At 47.3% G+C, this 23,728-nt stretch overlaps 1 protein-coding gene across 1 annotated transcript in view; it reads left to right on the forward strand.

The window, feature by feature from the left end:
• The window catches only part of ptprga (protein tyrosine phosphatase receptor type Ga), a gene marked incomplete at its 5' end in the record, with an annotated part of 120,600 nt that overhangs the window by 73,597 nt on the left and 23,275 nt on the right, over nucleotides 1-23,728 (forward strand). The window contains 2 exons of the mRNA XM_056232857.1: nucleotides 441-532; nucleotides 21,591-21,682. Of these exons, the coding sequence (XP_056088832.1) occupies nucleotides 441-532; nucleotides 21,591-21,682 (184 nt within the window). The remainder of the gene's footprint in view (nucleotides 1-440; nucleotides 533-21,590; nucleotides 21,683-23,728) is intronic.

A 23,728-nucleotide genomic window follows, 5' to 3' on the forward strand; every position in this document is an offset into this window, starting at 1 on the left:
TTCACTCATTCAGATCGTTCCAAATCTCTATGACTTTCGTTCTTACGTGGAACACAGAAGAGGACGTTTAGCAGAATGTTCAAGCTTGCTGTTCACTACAATAGAAATACATAAAAGTATGACTAAAAAAATGACTTCTTTTGCATTTCACAGTAGTACATATAGGTTTGCACTGTAAACACATGAGAGTGAGAAAATGATAAGATTTATTTAAGCAAGCATGTGTATCGAGGCTCTAGTGTTTGAAGTGTGTTGTGAGTGTTTGATTTGTTCTTTGAAAACAGGTTTCAAAGTTCATCTTGATCCTGTCATACGTACCCATCAGACCGTGTGTTTACTCTGGTGGGGATTGTCACCTAAACCACACCTCCTGGAAACATTAGAGCAGCGCTGAACGGCCATTACGTCACTTGACCATCTCTCCTGTCTCTCTTCCACAGGAGGTGTTTCCAAACGGCTCATTTCTACGTCGAGGACAGTAACTCACCCAGAGTCGTGCCCAATGAGAGCATCCCAGTCATCCCCATCCCAGGTAGGTGTCATCTAACAGATCTCAGATCAGTCAAATGCTTTGATATGGCCTAAAGGTACAATCCACTGTGATCCAGTTACATACGGAAGAATTTATAGATAGCAGGTGCTTTGATATGGTCAATATGATGAAACAAAACATTGTCTTTTTTGCTTACCTGTTGCATAATAGGTAAAAGATTTTTAACAGTGCCAAGATTGAACAAACGGTGTCTGTCGCCTTAGCATATGTGTGTTTGTGTGGAATAGAGCTTATCTCGCTGTTCTCTACAGACTGTTATTCTGTGCGATTAGTGTGGAATCTAAAAATCCATTTCTGCATTGATTTTGACATGAAGTGGCTATAATGATGTTTTCAGCTTCTGGGAAACCAGCTGTGTTCAAAAGCATGAGGCGTTGGCCATAGTGCCACCTTGTGGTTGATTTCATCAATATTTTCTCTTATGTTGTATGGTACTTACAGTTGCACTTTTACCATTTGAACAAACTCTTAGCCTACTAAATAGTAGACTTCCTCTCACACCATGTGCTGTAGAATGATACGTCAAATCCTTTAACTTTCTATTCTAAGTGTTCATTTTTACCTGGTGGTCAATAAAATTGGTAAAAAAGCTATATCTAATTAGTATAATTATATTATAACATTCGACTTGGGTCAGTAAACAACCACACAGAACACCCTAGCACTGCCTAAAGGCCAATTCACTCCACACAGACAAACGCCAACAAACATGTTTGTTGGGTTTTGTTTGATCAGTGTATTACCCCTGCCGCCGTCTGTTGGCGTTGGTCGGGGTTAGTTTTCACCCAACTAAACATGTTCAGTTTGTTGGTGTCTGTTGGGACAGTGTGAAAATGACAGATATTTAAAAAAAAAATCTAAATCCAACTGCAAACTTGCTTTATTGGTGTTTGTCTGTGTGATGCGAATTGGCCTTAACCACCAACAACACCCTAGAAACCACCTAGCAACCGCCAATAACACCTGAGCAACAACCTGCCTAGCAACGCCCTGGCAACCACCTAGAAATGTCCTGACAACTACCTGCATCTACGCATGGCACCCTATCAACCACCCATAATACTCAAGCAACCACTCACGACTCCCTATTAATGTCCTAGCAACCACTCACAACACCTTATCAACACCCTGGAAACCATCCACGACTCCCTATTAATGTCCTAGCAACCACTCGCAACACCTTATCAACACCCTGGAAACCATCCACGACTCCCTATTAATGTCCTAGCAACCACTCACAACACCTTATCAACACCCTGGAAACCATCCACGACGCCCTATTAATGTCCTAGCAACAACTCGCAACACCTTATCAACACCCTGGAAACCATCCACGACTCCCTATTAATGTCCTAGCAACCACTCGCAACACCTTATCAACACCCCGGAAACCATCCACGACTCCTTATTAATGTCCTAGCATCCACTCGCAACACCTTATCAACACCCTGGAAACCATCCACGACTCCCTAATAATGTCTTAGCAACCACTCGCAACACCTTATCAACACCCTGGAAACCATCCACGACGCCCTATTAATGTCCTTGCAACCACTCGCAACACCTTATCAACACCCTGGAAACCATCCACGACTCCCTATTAATGTCCTAGCAACCACTCGCAACACCTTATCAACACCCTGGAAACCATCCACGACTCCCTATTAATGTCCTAGCATCCACTCGCAACACCTTATCAACACCCTGGAAACCATCCACGACTCCCTAATAATGTCTTAGCAACCACTCGCAACACCTTATCAACACCCTGGAAACCATCCACGACTCCCTATTAATGTCCTAGCAACCACTCGCAACACCTTATCAACACCCTGGAAACCATCCACGACTCCCTATTAATGTCCTAGCAACTACTCGCAACACCTTATCAACACCCTGGAAACCATCCACGACGCCCTATTAATGTCCTAGCAACCACTCGCAACACCTTATCAACACCCTGGAAACCATCCACGACTCCCTAATAATGTCCTAGCATCCACTCGCAACACCTTATCAACACCCTGGAAACCATCCACGACTCCTTATTAATGTCCTAGCAACCACTCGCAACACCTTATCAACACCCTGGAAACCATCCACGACGCCCTATTAATGTCCTAGCAACCACTCGCAACACCTTATCAACACCCTGGAAATCATCCACGACGCCCTATTAATGTCCTAGCAACCACTCGCAACACCTTATCAACACCCTGGACACCATCCACAACGCCCTATTAATGTCCTAGCAACCACTCGCAACACCTTATCAACACCCTGGACACCATCCACAACGCCCTATTAATGTCCTAGCAACCACTCGCAACACCTTATCAACACCCCGGAAACCATCCACGACTCCTTATTAATGTCCTAGCAACCACTCGCAACACCTTATCAACACCCTGGAAACCATCCACGACTCCCTATTAATGTCCTAGCATCCACTCGCAACACCTTATCAACACCCTGGAAACCATCCACGACTCTCTATTAATGTCCTAGCAACCACTCGCAACACCTTATCAACACCCTGGAAACCATCCACGACTCCCTAATAATTTCTTAGCAACCACTCGCAACACCTTATCAACAACCTGGAAACCATCCACGACGCCCTATTAATGTCCTAGCAACAACTCGCAACACCTTATCAACACCCTGGAAACCATCCACGACTCCCTAATAATGTCTTAGCAACCACTCGCAACACCTTATCAACACCCTGGAAACCATCCACGACTCCCTATTAATGTCCTAGCAACCACTCGCAACACCTTATCAACACCCTGGAAACCATCCACGACTCCCTAATAATGTCTTAGCAACCACTCACAACACCTTATCAATACTCTGGAAACCATCCACGACGCCCTATTAATGTCCTAGCAACCACTCGCAACACCTTATCAACACCCTGGAAACCATCCACGACTCCCTATTAATGTCCTAGCAACCACTCGCAACACCTTATCAACACCCTGGAAACCATCCACAACGCCCTATTAATGTCCTAGCAACCACTCGCAACACCTTATCAATACACTGGAAACCATCCACGACTCCCTATTAATGTCCTAGCAACCACTCGCAACACCTTATCAACACCCTGGAAACCATCCACGACTCCTTATTAATGTCCTAGCAACCACTCGCAACACCTTATCAACACCCTGGAAACCATCCACGACGCCCTATTAATGTCCTAGCAACCACTCGCAACACCTTATCAACACCCTGGAAACCATCCAAGACTCCTTATTAATGTCCTAGCAACCACTCGCAACACCTTATCAACACCCTGGAAACCATCCACGACTCCCTATTAATGTCCTAGCAACCACTCGCAACACCTTATCAACACCCTGGAAACCATCCACGACTCCTTATTAATGTCCTAGCAACCACTCGCAACACCTTATCAACACCCTGGAAACCATCCACGACGCCCTATTAATGTCCTAGCAACCACTCGCAACACCTTATCAATACACTGGAAACCATCCACGACTCCCTATTAATGTCCTAGCAACCACTCGCAACACCTTATCAACACCCTGGAAACCATCCACGACTCCTTATTAATGTCCTAGCAACCACTCGCAACACTTTATCAACACCCTGGAAACCATCCACGACTCCCTATCAATGTCCTAGCAACAACTCGCAACACCTTATCAACACCCTGGAAACCATCCACGACTCCCTATTAATGTCCTAGCAACTACTCGCAACACCTTATCAACACCCTGGAAACCATCCACGACGCCCTATTAATGTCCTAGCAACCACTCGCAACACCTTATCAACACCCTGGAAACCATCCACGACTCCTTATTAATGTCCTAGCAACCACTCGCAACACCTTATCAACACCCTGGAAACCATCCAGGACTCCCTATTAATGTCCTAGCAACCACTCGCAACACCTTATCAACACCCTGGAAACCATCCACGACTCCTTATTAATGTCCTAGCAACCACTCGCAACACCTTATCAACACCCTGGAAACCATCCACGACGCCCTATTAATGTCCTAGCAACCACTCGCAACACCTTATCAATACACTGGAAACAATCCACGACTCCCTATTAATGTCCTAGCAACCACTCGCAACACCTTATCAACACCCTGGAAACCATCCACGACTCCTTATTAATGTCCTAGCAACCACTCGCAACACTTTATCAACACCCTGGAAACCATCCACGACTCCCTATTAATGTCCTAGCAACCACTCGCAACACCTTATCAACACCCTGGAAACCATCCACGACTCCCTATTAATGTCCTAGCAACTACTCGCAACACCTTATCAACACCCTGGAAACCATCCACGACGCCCTATTAATGTCCTAGCAACCACTCGCAACACCTTATCAACACCCTGGAAACCATCCACGACTCCTTATTAATGTCCTAGCAACCACTCGCAACACCTTATCAACACCCTGGATACCATCCACAACGCCCTATTAATGTCCTAGCAACCACTCGCAACACCTTATCAACACCCCGGAAACCATCCACGACTCCTTATTAATGTCCTAGCAACCACTCGCAACACCTTATCAACACCCTGGAAACCATCTACGACTCCCTATTAATGTCCTAGCATCCACTCGCAACACCTTATCAACACCCTGGAAACCATCCACGACTCCCTATTAATGTCCGAGCAACCACTCACAACACCTTATCAACACCCTGGAAACCATCCACGACTCCCTATTAATGTTCTAGCAACCACTCGCAACACCTTATCAACACCCTGGAAACCATCCACGACGCCCTATTAATGTCCTAGCAACCACTCGCAACACCTTATCAACACCCTGGAAACCATTCCACGACGCCCTATTAATGTCCTAGCAACCACTCGCAACACCTTATCAACACCCTGGACACCATCCACAACGCCCTATTAATGTCCTAGCAACCACTCGCAACACCTTATCAACACCCCGGAAACCATCCACGACTCCTTATTAATGTCCTAGCAACCACTCGCAACACCTTATCAACACCCTGGAAACCATCCACGACTCCCTATTAATGTCCTAGCATCCACTCGCAACACCTTATCAACACCCTGGAAACCATCCACGACTCCCTATTAATGTCCTAGCAACCACTCACAACACCTTATCAACACCCTGGAAACCATCCACGACTCCCTAATAATTTCTTAGCAACCACTCGCAACACCTTATCAACACCCTGGAAACCATCCACGACGCCCTATTAATGTCCTAGCAACCACTCGCAACACCTTATCAACACCCTGGAAACCATCCACGACTCCCTAATAATGTCTTAGCAACCACTCGCAACACCTTATCAACACCCTGGAAACCATCCACGACTCCGTATTAATGTCCTAGCAACCACTCGCAACACCTTATCAACACCCTGGAAACCATCCACGACTCCCTAATAATGTCTTAGCAACCACTCACAACACCTTATCAATACTCTGGAAACCATCCACGACGCCCTATTAATGTCCTAGCAACTACTCGCAACACCTTATCAACACCCTGGAAACCATCCACGACTCCCTATTAATGTCCTAGCAACCACTCGCAACACCTTATCAACACCCTGGAAACCATCCACAACGCCCTATTAATGTCCTAGCAACCACTCGCAACACCTTATCAATACACTGGAAACCATCCACGACTCCCTATTAATGTCCTAGCAACCACTCGCAACACCTTATCAACACCCTGGAAACCATCCACGACTCCCTATTAATGTCCTAGCAACTACTCGCAACACCTTATCAACACCCTGGAAACCATCCACGACGCCCTATTAATGTCCTAGCAACCACTCGCAACACCTTATCAACACCCTGGAAACCATCCACGACTCCTTATTAATGTCCTAGCAACCACTCGCAACACCTTATCAACACCCTGGATACCATCCACAACGCCCTATTAATGTCCTAGCAACCACTCGCAACACCTTATCAACACCCCGGAAACCATCCACGACTCCTTATTAATGTCCTAGCAACCACTCGCAACACCTTATCAACACCCTGGAAACCATCCACGACTCCCTATTAATGTCCTAGCATCCACTCGCAACACCTTATCAACACCCTGGAAACCATCCACGACTCCCTATTAATGTCCTAGCAACCACTCACAACACCTTATCAACACCCTGGAAACCATCCACGACTCCCTATTAATGTTCTAGCAACCACTCGCAACACCTTATCAACACCCTGGAAACCATCCACGACGCCCTATTAATGTCCTAGCAACCACTCGCAACACCTTATCAACACCCTGGAAACCATCCACGACGCCCTATTAATGTCCTAGCAACCACTCGCAACACCTTATCAACACCCTGGACACCATCCACAACGCCCTATTAATGTCCTAGCAACCACTCGCAACACCTTATCAACACCCTGGAAACCATCCACGACGCCCTATTAATGTCCTAGCAACCACTCACAACACCTTATCAACACCCTGGAAACCATCCACGACTCCTTATTAATGTCCTAGCAACCACTCGCAACACCTTATCAACACCCTGGAAACCATCCACGTCTCCCTATTAATGTCCTAGCAACCACTCGCAACACCTTATCAACACCCTGGAAACCATCCACGACTCCTTATTAATGTCCTAGCAACCACTCGCAACACCTTATCAACACCCTGGAAACCATCCACGACGCCCTATTAATGTCCTAGCAACCACTCGCAACACCTTATCAACACGCTGGAAATCATCCACGACGCCCTATTAATGTCCTAGCAACCACTCGCAACACCTTATCAACACCCTGGACACCATCCACAACGCCCTATTAATGTCCTAGCAACCACTCGCAACACCTTATCAACACCCTGGACACCATCCACAACGCCCTATTAATGTCCTAGCAACCACTCGCAACACCTTATCAACACCCCGGAAACCATCCACGACTCCTTATTAATGTCCTAGCAACCACTCGCAACACCTTATCAACACCCTGGAAACCATCCCAGACTCCCTATTAATGTCCTAGCATCCACTCGCAACACCTTATCAACACCCTGGAAACCATCCACGACTCCCTATTACTGTCCTAGCAACCACTCACAACACCTTATCAACACCCTGGAAACCATCCACGACTCCCTAATAATTTCTTAGCAACCACTCGCAACACCTTATCAACAACCTGGAAACCATCCACGACGCCCTATTAATGTCCTAGCAACAACTCGCAACACCTTATCAACACCCTGGAAACCATCCACGACTCCCTAATAATGTCTTAGCAACCACTCGCAACACCTTATCAACACCCTGGAAACCATCCACGACTCCCTATTAATGTCCTAGCAACCACTCGCAACACCTAATCAACACCCTGGAAACCATCCACGACTCCCTAATAATGTCTTAGCAACCACTCACAACACCTTATCAATACTCTGGAAACCATCCACGACGCCCTATTAATGTCCTAGCAACCACTCGCAACACCTTATCAACACCCTGGAAACCATCCACGACTCCCTATTAATGTCCTAGCAACCACTCGCAACACCTTATCAACACCCTGGAAACCATCCACAACGCCCTATTAATGTCCTAGCAACCACTCGCAACACCTTATCAATACACTGGAAACCATCCACGACTCCCTATTAATGTCCTAACAACCACTCGCAACACCTTATCAACACCCTGGAAACCATCCACGACTCCTTATTAATGTCCTAGCAACCACTCGCAACACCTTATCAACACCCTGGAAACCATCCACGACGCCCTATTAATGTCCTAGCAACCACTCGCAACACCTTATCAACACCCTGGAAACCATCCACGACTCCTTATTAATGTCCTAGCAACCACTCGCAACACCTTATCAACACCCTGGAAACCATCCACGACTCCCTATTAATGTCCTAGCAACCACTCGCAACACCTTATCAACACCCTGGAAACCATCCACGACTCCTTATTAATGTCCTAGCAACCACTCGCAACACCTTATCAACACCCTGGAAACCATCCACGACGCCCTATTAATGTCCTAGCAACCACTCGCAACACCTTATCAATACACTGGAAACCATCCACGACTCCCTATTAATGTCCTAGCAACCACTCGCAACACCTTATCAACACCCTGGAAACCATCCACGACTCCTTATTAATGTCCTAGCAACCACTCGCAACACTTTATCAACACCCTGGAAACCATCCACGACTCCCTATCAATGTCCTAGCAACCACTCGCAACACCTTATCAACACCCTGGAAACCATCCACGACTCCCTATTAATGTCCTAGCAACTACTCGCAACACCTTATCAACACCCTGGAAACCATCCACGACGCCCTATTAATGTCCTAGCAACCACTCGCAACACCTTATCAATACCCTGGAAACCATCCACGACTCCTTATTAATGTCCTAGCAACCACTCGCAACACCTTATCAACACCCTGGAAACCATCCAGGACTCCCTATTAATGTCCTAGCAACCACTCGCAACACCTTATCAACACCCTGGAAACCATCCACGACTCCTTATTAATGTCCTAGCAACCACTCGCAACACCTTATCAACACCCTGGAAACCATCCACGACGCCCTATTAATGTCCTAGCAACCACTCGCAACACCTTATCAATACACTGGAAACAATCCACGACTCCCTATTAATGTCCTAGCAACCACTCGCAACACCTTATCAACACCCTGGAAACCATCCACGACTCCTTATTAATGTCCTAGCAACCACTCGCAACACTTTATCAACACCCTGGAAACCATCCACGACTCCCTATTAATGTCCTAGCAACCACTCGCAACACCTTATCAACACCCTGGAAACCATCCACGACTCCCTATTAATGTCCTAGCAACTACTCGCAACACCTTATCAACACCCTGGAAACCATCCACGACGCCCTATTAATGTCCTAGCAACCACTCGCAACACCTTATCAACACCCTGGAAACCATCCACGACTCCTTATTAATGTCCTAGCAACCACTCGCAACACCTTATCAACACCCTGGATACCATCCACAACGCCCTATTAATGTCCTAGCAACAACTCGCAACACCTTATCAACACCCCGGAAACTATCCACGACTCCTTATTAATGTCCTAGCAACCACTCGCAACACCTTATCAACACCCTGGAAACCATCTACGACTCCCTATTAATGTCCTAGCATCCACTCGCAACACCTTATCAACACCCTGGAAACCATCCACGACTCCCTATTAATGTCCGAGCAACCACTCACAACACCTTATCAACACCCTGGAAACCATCCACGACTCCCTATTAATGTTCTAGCAACCACTCGCAACACCTTATCAACACCCTGGAAACCATCCACGACGCCCTATTAATGTCCTAGCAACCACTCGCAACACCTTATCAACACCCTGGAAACCATTCCACGACGCCCTATTAATGTCCTAGCAACCACTCGCAACACCTTATCAACACCCTGGACACCATCCACAACGCCCTATTAATGTCCTAGCAACCACTCGCAACACCTTATCAACACCCCGGAAACCATCCACGACTCCTTATTAATGTCCTAGCAACCACTCGCAACACCTTATCAACACCCTGGAAACCATCCACGACTCCCTATTAATGTCCTAGCATCCACTCGCAACACCTTATCAACACCCTGGAAACCATCCACGACTCCCTATTAATGTCCTAGCAACCACTCACAACACCTTATCAACACCCTGGAAACCATCCACGACTCCCTAATAATTTCTTAGCAACCACTCGCAACACCTTATCAACACCCTGGAAACCATCCACGACGCCCTATTAATGTCCTAGCAACCACTCGCAACACCTTATCAACACCCTGGAAACCATCCACGACTCCCTAATAATGTCTTAGCAACCACTCGCAACAGCTTATCAACACCCTGGAAACCATCCACGACTCCGTATTAATGTCCTAGCAACCACTCGCAACACCTTATCAACACCCTGGAAACCATCCACGACTCCCTAATAATGTCTTAGCAACCACTCACAACACCTTATCAATACTCTGGAAACCATCCACGACGCCCTATTAATGTCCTAGCAACTACTCGCAACACCTTATCAACACCCTGGAAACCATCCACGACTCCCTATTAATGTCCTAGCAACCACTCGCAACACCTTATCAACACCCTGGAAACCATCCACAACGCCCTATTAATGTCCTAGCAACCACTCGCAACACCTTATCAATACACTGGAAACCATCCACGACTCCCTATTAATGTCCTAGCAACCACTCGCAACACCTTATCAACACCCTGGAAACCATCCACGACTCCCTATTAATGTCCTAGCAACTACTCGCAACACCTTATCAACACCCTGGAAACCATCCACGACGCCCTATTAATGTCCTAGCAACCACTCGCAACACCTTATCAACACCCTGGAAACCATCCACGACTCCTTATTAATGTCCTAGCAACCACTCGCAACACCTTATCAACACCCTGGATACCATCCACAACGCCCTATTAATGTCCTAGCAACCACTCGCAACACCTTATCAACACCCCGGAAACCATCCACGACTCCTTATTAATGTCCTAGCAACCACTCGCAACACCTTATCAACACCCTGGAAACCATCCACGACTCCCTATTAATGTCCTAGCATCCACTCGCAACACCTTATCAACACCCTGGAAACCATCCACGACTCCCTATTAATGTCCTAGCAACCACTCACAACACCTTATCAACACCCTGGAAACCATCCACGACTCCCTATTAATGTTCTAGCAACCACTCGCAACACCTTATCAACACCCTGGAAACTATCCACGACGCCCTATTAATGTCCTAGCAACCTTCGCAACACCTTATCAACACCCTGGAAACCATCCACGACTCCCTATTAATGTCCTAGCAACCTTCGCAACACCTTATCAACACCCTGGAAACCATCCACGACGCCCTATTAATGTCCTAGCAACCTTCGCAACACCTTATCAACACCCTGGAAACTATCCACGACTCCCTATTAATGTCCTAGCAACCACTCGCAACACCTTATCAACACCCTGGACACCATCCACAACGCCCTATTAATGTCCTAGCAAACACTCGCAACACCTTATCAACACCCTGGAAACCATCCACGACGCCCTATTAATGTCCTAGCAACCACTCACAACACCTTATCAACACCCTGGAAACCATCCACGACTCCTTATTAATGTCCTAGCAACCACTCGCAACACCTTATCAACACCCTGGAAACCATCCACGTCTCCCTATTAATGTCCTAGCAACCACTCGCAACACCTTATCAACACCCTGGAAACCATCCACGACTCCTTATTAATGTCCTAGCAACCACTCGCAACACCTTATCAACACCCTGGAAACCATCCACGACGCCCTATTAATGTCCTAGCAACCACTCGCAACACCTTATCAATACACTGGAAACCATCCACGACTCCCTATTAATGTCCTAGCAACCACTCGCAACACCTTATCAACACCCTGGAAACCATCCACGACTCCTTATTAATGTCCTAGCAACCACTCGCAACACTTTATCAACACCCTGGAAACCATCCACGACTCCCTATCAATGTCCTAGCAACCACTCGCAACACCTTATCAACACCCTGGAAACCATCCACGACTCCCTATTAATGTCCTAGCAACTACTCGCAACACCTTATCAACACCCTGGAAACCATCCACGACGCCCTATTAATGTCCTAGCAACCACTCGCAACACCTTATCAACACCCTGGAAACCATCCACGACTCCTTATTAATGTCCTAGCAACCACTCGCAACACCTTATCAACACCCTGGAAACCATCCACGACTCCCTATTAATGTCCTAGCAACCACTCGCAACACCTTATCAACACCCTGGAAACCATCCACGACTCCTTATTAATGTCCTAGCAACCACTCGCAACACCTTATCAACACCCTGGAAACCATCCACGACGCCCTATTAATGTCCTAGCAACCACTCGCAACACCTTATCAATACACTGGAAACCATCCACGACTCCCTATTAATGTCCTAGCAACCACTCGCAACACCTTATCAACACCATGGAAACCATCCACGACTCCTTATGAATGTCCTAGCAACCACTCGCAACACTTTATCAACACCCTGGAAACCATCCACGACTCCCTATCAATGTCCTAGCAACCACTCGCAACACCTTATCAACACCCTGGAAACCATCCACGACTCCCTATTAATGTCCTAGCAACTACTCGCAACACCTTATCAACACCCTGGAAACCATCCACGACGCCCTATTAATGTCCTAGCAACCACTCGCAACACCTTATCAACACCCTGGAAACCATCCACGACTCCTTATTAATGTCCTAGCAACCACTCGCAACACCTTATCAACACCCTGGATACCATCCACAACGCCCTATTAATGTCCCAGCAACCACTCGCAACACCTTATCAACACCCCGGAAACCATCCACGACTCCTTATTAATGTCCTAGCAACCACTCGCAACACCTTATCAACACCCTGGAAACCATCTACGACTCCCTATTAATGTCCTAGCATCCACTCGCAACACCTTATCAACACCCTGGAAACCATCTACGACTCCCTATTAATGTCCGAGCAACCACTCACAACACCTTATCAACACCCTGGAAACCATCCACGACTCCCTATTAATGTTCTAGCAACCACTCGCAACACCTTATCAACACCCTGGAAACCATCCACGACGCCCTATTAATGTCCTAGCAACCACTCGCAACACCTTATCAACACCCTGGAAACCATCCACGACGCCCTATTAATGTCCTAGCAACCACTCGCAACACCTTATCAACACCCTGGACACCATCCACAACGCCCTATTAATGTCCTAGCAACCACTCGCAACACCTTATCAACACCCCGGAAACCATCCACGACTCCTTATTAATGTCCTAGCAACCACTCGCAACACCTTATCAACACCCTGGAAACCATCCACGACTCCCTATTAATGTCCTAGCATCCACTCGCAACACCTTATCAACACCCTGGAAACCATCCACGACTCCCTATTAATGTCCTAGCAACCACTCACAACACCTTATCAACACCCTGGAAACCATCCACGACTCCCTAATAATTTCTTAGCAACCACTCGCAACACCTTATCAACACCCTGGAAACCATCCACGACGCCCTATTAATGTCCTAGCAACCACTCGCAACACCTTATCAACACCCTGGAAACCATCCACGACTCCCTAATAATGTCTTAGCAACCACTCGCAACACCTTTTCAACACCCTGGAAACCATCCACGACTCCCTATTAATGTCCTAGCAACCACTCGCAACACCTTATCAACACCCTGGAAACCATCCACGACTCCCTAATAATGTCTTAGCAACCACTCACAACACCTTATCAATACTCTGGAAACCATCCACGACGCCCTATTAATGTCCTAGCAACCACTCGCAACACCTTATCAACACCCTGGAAACCATCCACGACTCCCTATTAATGTCCTAGCAACCACTCGCAACACCTTATCAACACCCTGGAAACCATCCACAACGCCCTATTAATGTCCTAGCAACCACTCGCAACACCTTATCAATACACTGGAAACCATCCACGACTCCCTATTAATGTCCTAGCAACCACTCGCAACACCTTATCAACACCCTGGAAACCATCCACGACTCCCTATTAATGTCCTAGCAACTACTCGCAACACCTTATCAACACCCTGGAAACCATCCACGACGCCCTATTAATGTCCTAGCAACCACTCGCAACACCTTATCAACACCCTGGAAACCATCCACGACTCCTTATTAATGTCCTAGCAACCACTCGCAACACCTTATCAACACCCTGGATACCATCCACAACGCCCTATTAATGTCCTAGCAACCACTCGCAACACCTTATCAACACCCCGGAAACCATCCACGACTCCTTATTAATGTCCTAGCAACCACTCGCAACACCTTATCAACACCCTGGAAACCATCCACGACTCCCTATTAATGTCCTAGCATCCACTCGCAACACCTTATCAACATCCTGGAAACCATCCACGACTCCCTATTAATGTCCTAGCAACCACTCACAACACCTTATCAACACCCTGGAAACCATCCACGACTCCCTATTAATGTTCTAGCAACCACTCGCAACACCTTATCAACACCCTGGAAACCATCCACGACGCCATATTAATGTCCTAGCAACCACTCGCAACACCTTATCAACACCCTGGAAACCATCCACGACGCCCTATTAATGTCCTAGCAACCACTCGCAACACCTTATCAACACCCTGGACACCATCCACAACGCCCTATTAATGTCCTAGCAACCACTCGCAACACCTTATCAACACCCTGGAAACCATCCACGACGCCCTATTAATGTCCTAGCAACCACTCACAACACCTTATCAACACCCTGGAAACCATCCACGACTCCCTATTAATGTCCTAGCAACCACTCGCAACACCTTATCAACACCCTGGAAACCATCCACGACGCCCTATTACTGTCCTAACAACCACTCGCAACACCTTATCAACACCCTGGAAATCATCCACGACGCCCTATTAATGTCCTAGCAACCACTCGCAACACCTTATCAACACCCTGGCCACCATCCATAACGCCCTATTAATGTCCTAGCAACCACTCGCAACACCTTATCAACACCCTGGACACCATCCACAACGCCCTATTAATGTCCTAGCAACCACTCGCAACACCTTATCAACACCCTGGACACCATCCACAACGCCCTATTAATGTCCTAGCAACCACTCGCAACACCTTATCAACACCCCGGAAACCATCCACGACTCCTTATTAATGTCCTAGCAACCACTCGCAACACCTTATCAACACCCTGGAAACCATCCACGACTCCCTATTAATGTCCTAGCATCCACTCGCAACACCTTATCAACACCCTGGAAACCATCCACGACTCCCTATTAATGTCCTAGCAACCACTCACAACACCTTATCAACACCCTGGAAACCATCCACGACTCCCTAATAATTTCTTAGCAACCACTCGCAACACCTTATCAACACCCTGGAAACCATCCACGACGCCCTATTAATGTCCTAGCAACCACTCGCAACACCTTATCAACACCCTGGAAACCATCCACGACTCCCTAATAATGTCTTAGCAACCACTCGCAACACCTTATCAACACCCTGGAAACCATCCACGACTCCCTATTAATGTCCTAGCAACCACTCGCAACACCTTATCAACACCCTGGAAACCATCCACGACTCCCTAATAATGTCTTAGCAACCACTCACAACACCTTATCAATACTCTGGAAACCATCCACGACGCCCTATTAATGTCCTAGCAACCACTCGCAACACCTTATCAACACCCTGGAAACCATCCACGACTCCCTATTAATGTCCTAGCAACCACTCGCAACACCTTATCAACACACTGGAAACCATCCACAACGCCCTATTAATGTCCTAGCAACCACTCGCAACACCTTATCAATACACTGGAAACCATCCACGACTCCCTATTAATGTCCTAGCAACCACTCGCAACACCTTATCAACACCCTGGAAACCATCCACGACTCCTTATTAATGTCCTAGCAACCACTCGCAACACCTTATCAACACCCTGGAAACCATCCACGACGCCCTATTAATGTCCTAGCAACCACTCGCAACACCTTATCAACACCCTGGAAACCATCCACGACTCCTTATTAATGTCCTAGCAACCACTCGCAACACCTTATCAACACCCTGGATACCATCCACAACGCCCTATTAATGTCCTAGCAACCACTCGCAACACCTTATCAACACCCCGGAAACCATCCACGACTCCTTATTAATGTCCTAGCAACCACTCGCAACACCTTATCAACACCCTGGAAACCATCCACGACTCCCTATTAATGTCCTAGCATCCACTCGCAACATCTTATCAACACCCTGGAAACCATCCACGACTCCCTATTAATGTCCTAGCAACCACTCAAAACACCTTATCAACACCCTGGAAACCATCCACGACTCCCTATTAATGTTCTAGCAACCACTCGCAACACCTTATCAACACCCTGGAAACCATCCACGACGCCCTATTAATGTCCTAGCAACCACTCGCAACACCTTATCAACACCCTGGAAACCATCCACGACGCCCTATTAATGTCCTAGCAACCACTCGCAACACCTTATCAACACCCTGGACACCATCCACAACGCCCTATTAATGTCCTAGCAACCACTCGCAACACCTTATCAACACCCCGGAAACCATCCACGACTCCTTATTAATGTCCTAGCAACCACTCGCAACACCTTATCAACACCCTGGAAACCATCCACGACTCCCTATTAATGTCCTAGCATCCACTCGCAACACCTTATCAACACCCTGGAAACCATCCACGACTCCCTATTAATGTCCTAGCAACCACTCACAACACCTTATCAACACCCTGGAAACCATCCACGACTCCCTAATAATTTCTTAGCAACCACTCGCAACACCTTATCAACACCCTGGAAACCATCCACGACGCCCTATTAATGTCCTAGCAACCACTCGCAACACCTTATCAACACCCTGGAAACCATCCACGACTCCCTAATAATGTCTTAGCAACCACTCACAACACCTTATCAATACTCTGGAAACCATCCACGACGCCCTATTAATGTCCTAGCAACCACTCGCAACACCTTATCAACACCCTGGAAACCATCCACGACTCCCTATTAATGTCCTAGCAACCACTCGCAACACCTTATCAACACCCTGGAAACCATCCACAACGCCCTATTAATGTCCTAGCAACCACTCGCAACACCTTATCAATACACTGGAAACCATCCACGACTCCCTATTAATGTCCTAGCAACCACTCGCAACACCTTATCAACACCCTGGAAACCATCCACGACTCCTTATTAATGTCCTAGCAACCACTCGCAACACCTTATCAACACCCTGGAAACCATCCACGACTCCCTATTAATGTCCTAGCATCCACTCGCAACATCTTATCAACACCCTGGAAACCATCCACGACTCCCTATTAATGTCCTAGCAACCACTCAAAACACCTTATCAACACCCTGGAAACCATCCACGACTCCCTATTAATGTTCTAGCAACCACTCGCAACACCTTATCAACACCCTGGAAACCATCCACGACGCCCTATTAATGTCCTAGCAACCACTCGCAACACCTTATCAACACCCTGGAAACCATCCACGACGCCCTATTAATGTCCTAGCAACCACTCGCAACACCTTATCAACACCCTGGACACCATCCACAACGCCCTATTAATGTCCTAGCAACCACTCGCAACACCTTATCAACACCCCGGAAACCATCCACGACTCCTTATTAATGTCCTAGCAACCACTCGCAACACCTTATCAACACCCTGGAAACCATCCACGACTCCCTATTAATGTCCTAGCATCCACTCGCAACACCTTATCAACACCCTGGAAACCATCCACGACTCCCTATTAATGTCCTAGCAACCACTCACAACACCTTATCAACACCCTGGAAACCATCCACGACTCCCTAATAATTTCTTAGCAACCACTCGCAACACCTTATCAACACCCTGGAAACCATCCACGACGCCCTATTAATGTCCTAGCAACCACTCGCAACACCTTATCAACACCCTGGAAACCATCCACGACTCCCTAATAATGTCTTAGCAACCACTCACAACACCTTATCACTACTCTGGAAACCATCCACGACGCCCTATTAATGTCCTAGCAACCACTCGCAACACCTTATCAACACCCTGGAAACCATCCACGACTCCCTATTAATGTCCTAGCAACCACTCGCAACACCTTATCAACACCCTGGAAACCATCCACAACGCCCTATTAATGTCCTAGCAACCACTCGCAACACCTTATCAATACACTGGAAACCATCCACGACTCCCTATTAATGTCCTAGCAACCACTCGCAACACCTTATCAACACCCTGGAAACCATCCACGACTCCTTATTAATGTCCTAGCAACCACTCGCAACACCTTATCAACACCCTGGAAACCATCCACGACTCCTTATTAATGTCCTAGCAACCACTCGCAACACCTTATCAACACCCTGGAAACCATCCACGACGCCCTATTAATGTCCTAGCAACCACTCGCAACAGACCCTGGCAACCATCCTCACCACCCTTGTCAGTGTGTTTTGCACATGTATGCGCTAGGAATGCACCGAAATGAACATTTTGGCCAATACCGATAATTCTTTATATCATTTGTGATATATGAAAATATACTTTATGATTACAAAAACAAAAGTCTCACCTGCCACGTCCCATGCACACAATTATGTGCAATTATAGACTTGTGCTGCACATGTTGTACTTAACTGCATTTACCTTTTTTGAAGTGATTCCAATCATATTTCAAGCAATTCAAACCCATCATGGCAAACAGTGTGCATCTGAAGTGTCTCAGCTGAAGGACATAATCATTATTAATCGACTTTAATATATCGGACCGATAATGATACCTTAAAAAATGAACATATATCAGCCGATACCGATATGGTGGTTGATTATAATTGACTCTTCTCTGTAGCTACATAGGTCTAGCTGCTGTACCCATGACACTCGGAGGTCAGGGATTTTGGAATGGAGTTCCTGTTTTTAAGAAAAGGTTTTCTGAAATGACTGGTCATGTTTACTGTAAGCTGGATTGGATGAGTGTGAGCCACATTGAAGAGTTTGTTGAAAATAGAAACAGTAGATGTTTTGAGAGAGCTGTTTAGTTCAGGGTCTGTGCACTTACCAGAGAAGAAAAGTGTTGTTTATCTGGTCCCTCTGCATGTTCACACACACTTTTACATGCATACACATTAGCTATTAAGGTTAGGAGCCAAGAATCTGATTGTGTGTGTGTGTGTGTGTGTGTGTGTGTGTGTGTGTGTGTGTGTGTGTGTGTGTGTGTGTGTGTGTGTGTGTGTGTGTGTGTGTGTGTGTGTGTGTGTGTGTGTGTGTGTGTGTGTGTGTGTGTGTGTGTGTGTGTGTGTGTGTGTGTGTGTGGGTAGATAATTAGTATAGAGCACAGTGGGACAGAAGTGCACAGTGTGTGATTTTCCAGGGTCTGAAGGTCCCAGGTCCGGGTTAGTCAGTGTAGTGGAACCCAGATCTTAATGCAACGAGAGCCATTGATTTGCTCGGGCTTTCCCATAAGCACTTCATTGGAACCAATTTTCATTGTTGTGTGGTGGCACGACTCACAATAACGGTGGCACAGTGCCCTCAATCCAATTTAGGCATCTGTGTTCCAGCTTGGCGAGGACTGGCCTCGGTATTTACAAAGATCCATTTAGTGTGGACAGCAGCCGCTCTCTCTCCGCTGGCTCCGGCTCATGTGGCGCTTTGAGTTCACTGTCCTTTCAAACATGGACGCTTTCCTGCTAAATAGAGCCTTCAGTTTCTGGCTGAATTTCCCAGTTTGTTTCTGGCGTCAGTGGATGCCAAAATTTGTTTGTTAGCAGTATTCAGCTGTAGACACTTTAGGAAAAAGACAGAAGGTGCTGAACCACCTTTATTAGTGTTAAAGGGATAGTTCACCCAAGGATGAACATTAGGTTTACTCACCCTGAAGCCATCCCAGGTGTATATGACACTCTTCTTTCAGACGAATGCAATCGGACTTATATTAAAAAAATGTCCTGGCTCTTCCAAGCCATATAATGGGAGTGAATGGGTATAAGTCCATCAAAGTGCATCCATCCATGATTAAAGTTCTCCACACGTCTCCGGGGTTAGTAAAGGCCTTCTGAAGTGAAGCGATGCGTTCGTGTAAGAAAAATATCCATATTTAAAACTTTATCGACTAAAATAACTAGCTTCCGGCAGACGGGCGTACGCAAGCCGACTTACGCCAAAAGAGTTACAAAACAGTTGTAAAAAAATCTATTATTAAATTATGAAACACTAAAAAGTTTAGGGTCAGTAAATTAATAATTCTATTTAGAAAGGATTAAATTGATCAAAAGTGATAGTAGAGATATTTATAATGTTAAGATTTATATACCAAATAAATGCTGTTTTGTCAAGGCAACTCTCAGAGAGATTGGCATGGTAATGGATATAGCAATGTTGATGTATTTGGTCTTGGCGTAATAGATCTGCTGCAGAGACTTGCTACTGCCAACACATTTACAGACATTGCTGTGAGTATGTGAGTCATGCTGCTGCTGCGGTCTGTCAATATGCACAGAGATATGGAGTAAAAGAGTGTTCACTTATCTTAGGTGTTGATTTCAGATGCTTTCTGAAAGTGCGCTGCAGACTGCTAACTGCTAACAGCTAACTGCTAACTGCTAACAGCTAACAGCAACACTAGCGGTATTTGAATGTTGAGCCGCAGCTCATTGGCCGCTGATACAACACATGGGGGGGGGGGGGTTCACCGTGACTGAAGTTGAACAGTAAACACATTGAGTTGTTGATTATCTTATCATCAAGTAAACCATATAAAGCACAGGTGCTGCCGTTAAGAAGGATCGATGTACCAGCACTGGACACTTGTATGCTACTATTGCTCCCAGAATTTATAGTCAAATCTATTGTTGTAGTGCAGTTTTAAAAAATGTGACACAGCATAAAAAAATATAATATTTTTGCAAATATAATCTATGGCAAAATATTCCCTCAGTGCCAATCACAATTTGAAAATGAAAATCTAAAATGGAATTAAAAGGAACAGCATATAAGTTATTGTGTAATTTTATATAATTGTATAAAATATTGAATAACAATTATATTAATAATTGTATTTATTGGTAAACCATTTTTATTTATTTACAAAATATTGTATATTTTTAGCAGGCATACTGCCTTCACTCTGATGGTAATTCCTGGACAACAGCAGCGAACATGCATCTCTTCTTTGTTTCTGTTTCAGACGATATGGAGGCCATCCCTGTTAAACAGTTTATCAAGCATGTATCAGAACTCTACTCCAACAACCAACACGGCTTCTCAGAAGATTTTGAGGTAAGATCTGCACACACACACACACACACACACACACACACACACACACACACACACACACACACACACACACACAATTTACAAGTGTTTCCCGTCTCTACAACTCTTCGCTCTCCGCACACTCCCTCAGACTTTTGTAAACAGAGGTGCCGTCTCGTGTGGTTCCTCGCGCTGCAGTGCTTCTGTTGACAGGTCTGAGAACAGCTCGTGTGGTTCCTCGGCCTCGCTGCGGTGCTTCTGCTGACAGGTCTGAGAACAGCTCGTGTGGTTCCTCGGCCTCGCTGCAGTGCTTCTGCTGACAGGTCTGAGAACAGCTCGTGTGGTTCCTCGGCCTCGCTGCAGTGCTTCTGTTGACAGGTCTGAGAACAGCTCGTGTGGTTCCTCGGCCTCGCTGCAGTGCTTCTGTTGACAGGTCTGAGAACAGCTCGTGTGGTTCCTCGGCCTCGCTGCAGTGCTTCTGCTGACAGGTCTGAGAACAGCTCGTGTGGTTCCTCGGCCTCGCTGCAGTGCTTCTGTTGACAGGTCTGAGAACAGCTCGTGTGGTTCCTCGGCCTCGCTGCAGTGCTTCTGTTGACAGGTCTGAGAACAGCTCGTGTGGTTCCTCGGCCTCGCTGCGGTGCTTCTGCTGACAGGTCTGAGAACAGCTCGTGTGGTTCCTCGGCCTCGCTGCGGTGCTTCTGCTGACAGGTCTGAGAACAGCTCGTGTGGTTCCTCGGCCTCGCTGCAGTGCTTCTGTTGACAGGTCTGAGAACAGCTCGTGTGGTTCCTCGGCCTCGCTGCAGTGCTTCTGTTGACAGGTCTGAGAACAGCTCGTGTGGTTCCTCGGCCTCGCTGCAGTGCTTCTGCTGACAGGTCTGAGAACAGCTCGTGTGGTTCCTCGGCCTCGCTGCAGTGCTTCTGCTGACAGGTCTGAGAACAGCTCGTGTGGTTCCTCGGCCTCGCTGCAGTGCTTCTGCTGACAGGTCTGAGAACAGCTCGTGTGGTTCCTCGGCCTCGCTGCAGTGCTTCTGCTGACAGGTCTGAGAACAGCTCGTGTGGTTCCTCGGCCTCGCTGCGGTGCTTCTGTTGACAGGTCTGAGAACAGCTCGTGTGGTTCCTCGGCCTCGCTGCAGTGCTTCTGCTGACAGGTCTGAGAACAGCTCGTGTGGTTCCTCGGCCTCGCTGCAGTGCTTCTGCTGACAGGTCTGAGAACAGCTCGTGTGGTTCCTCGGCCTCGCTGCGGTGCTTCTGCTGACAGGTCTGAGAACAGCTCGTGTGGTTCCTCGGCCTCGCTGCGGTGCTTCTGCTGACAGGTCTGAGAACAGCTCGTGTGGTTCCTCGGCCTCGCTGCGGTGCTTCTGCTGACAGGTCTGAGAACAGCTCGTGTGGTTCCTCGGCCTCGCTGCGATGCTTCTGCTGACAGGTCTGAGAACAGCTCGTGTGGTTCCTCGGCCTCGCTGCAGTGCTTCTGCTGACAGGTCTGAGAACAGCTCGTGTGGTTCCTCGGCCTCGCTGCGATGCTTCTGCTGACAGGTCTGAGAACAGCTCGTGTGGTTCCTCGGCCTCGCTGCAGTGCTTCTGCTGACAGGTCTGAGAACAGCTCGTGTGGTTCCTCGGCCTCGCTGCAGTGCTTCTGTTGACAGGTCTGAGAACAGCTCGTGTGGTTCCTCGGCCTCGCTGCGGTGCTTCTGCTGACAGGTCTGAGAACAGCTCGTGTGGTTCCTCGGCCTCGCTGCAGTGCTTCTGCTGACAGGTCTGAGAACAGCTCGTGTGGTTCCTCGGCCTCGCTGCAGTGCTTCTGCTGACAGGTCTGAGAACAGCTCGTGTGGTTCCTCGGCCTCGCTGCAGTGCTTCTGCTGACAGGTCTGAGAACAGCTCGTGTGGTTCCTCGGCCTCGCTGCAGTGCTTCTGTTGACAGGTCTGAGAACAGCTCGTGTGGTTCCTCGGCCTCGCTGCAGTGCTTCTGTTGACAGGTCTGAGAACAGCTCGTGTGGTTCCTCGGCCTCGCTGCAGTGCTTCTGCTGACAGGTCTGAGAACAGCTCGTGTGGTTCCTCGGCCTCGCTGCG

This window comes from Rhinichthys klamathensis, unplaced genomic scaffold (genome assembly GCF_029890125.1).
Source record: "Rhinichthys klamathensis goyatoka isolate OS25496 unplaced genomic scaffold, OSU_Roscu_1.1 h1tg000357l_1, whole genome shotgun sequence".
Classification (NCBI taxonomy): Eukaryota; Metazoa; Chordata; class Actinopteri; order Cypriniformes; family Leuciscidae; genus Rhinichthys; species Rhinichthys klamathensis.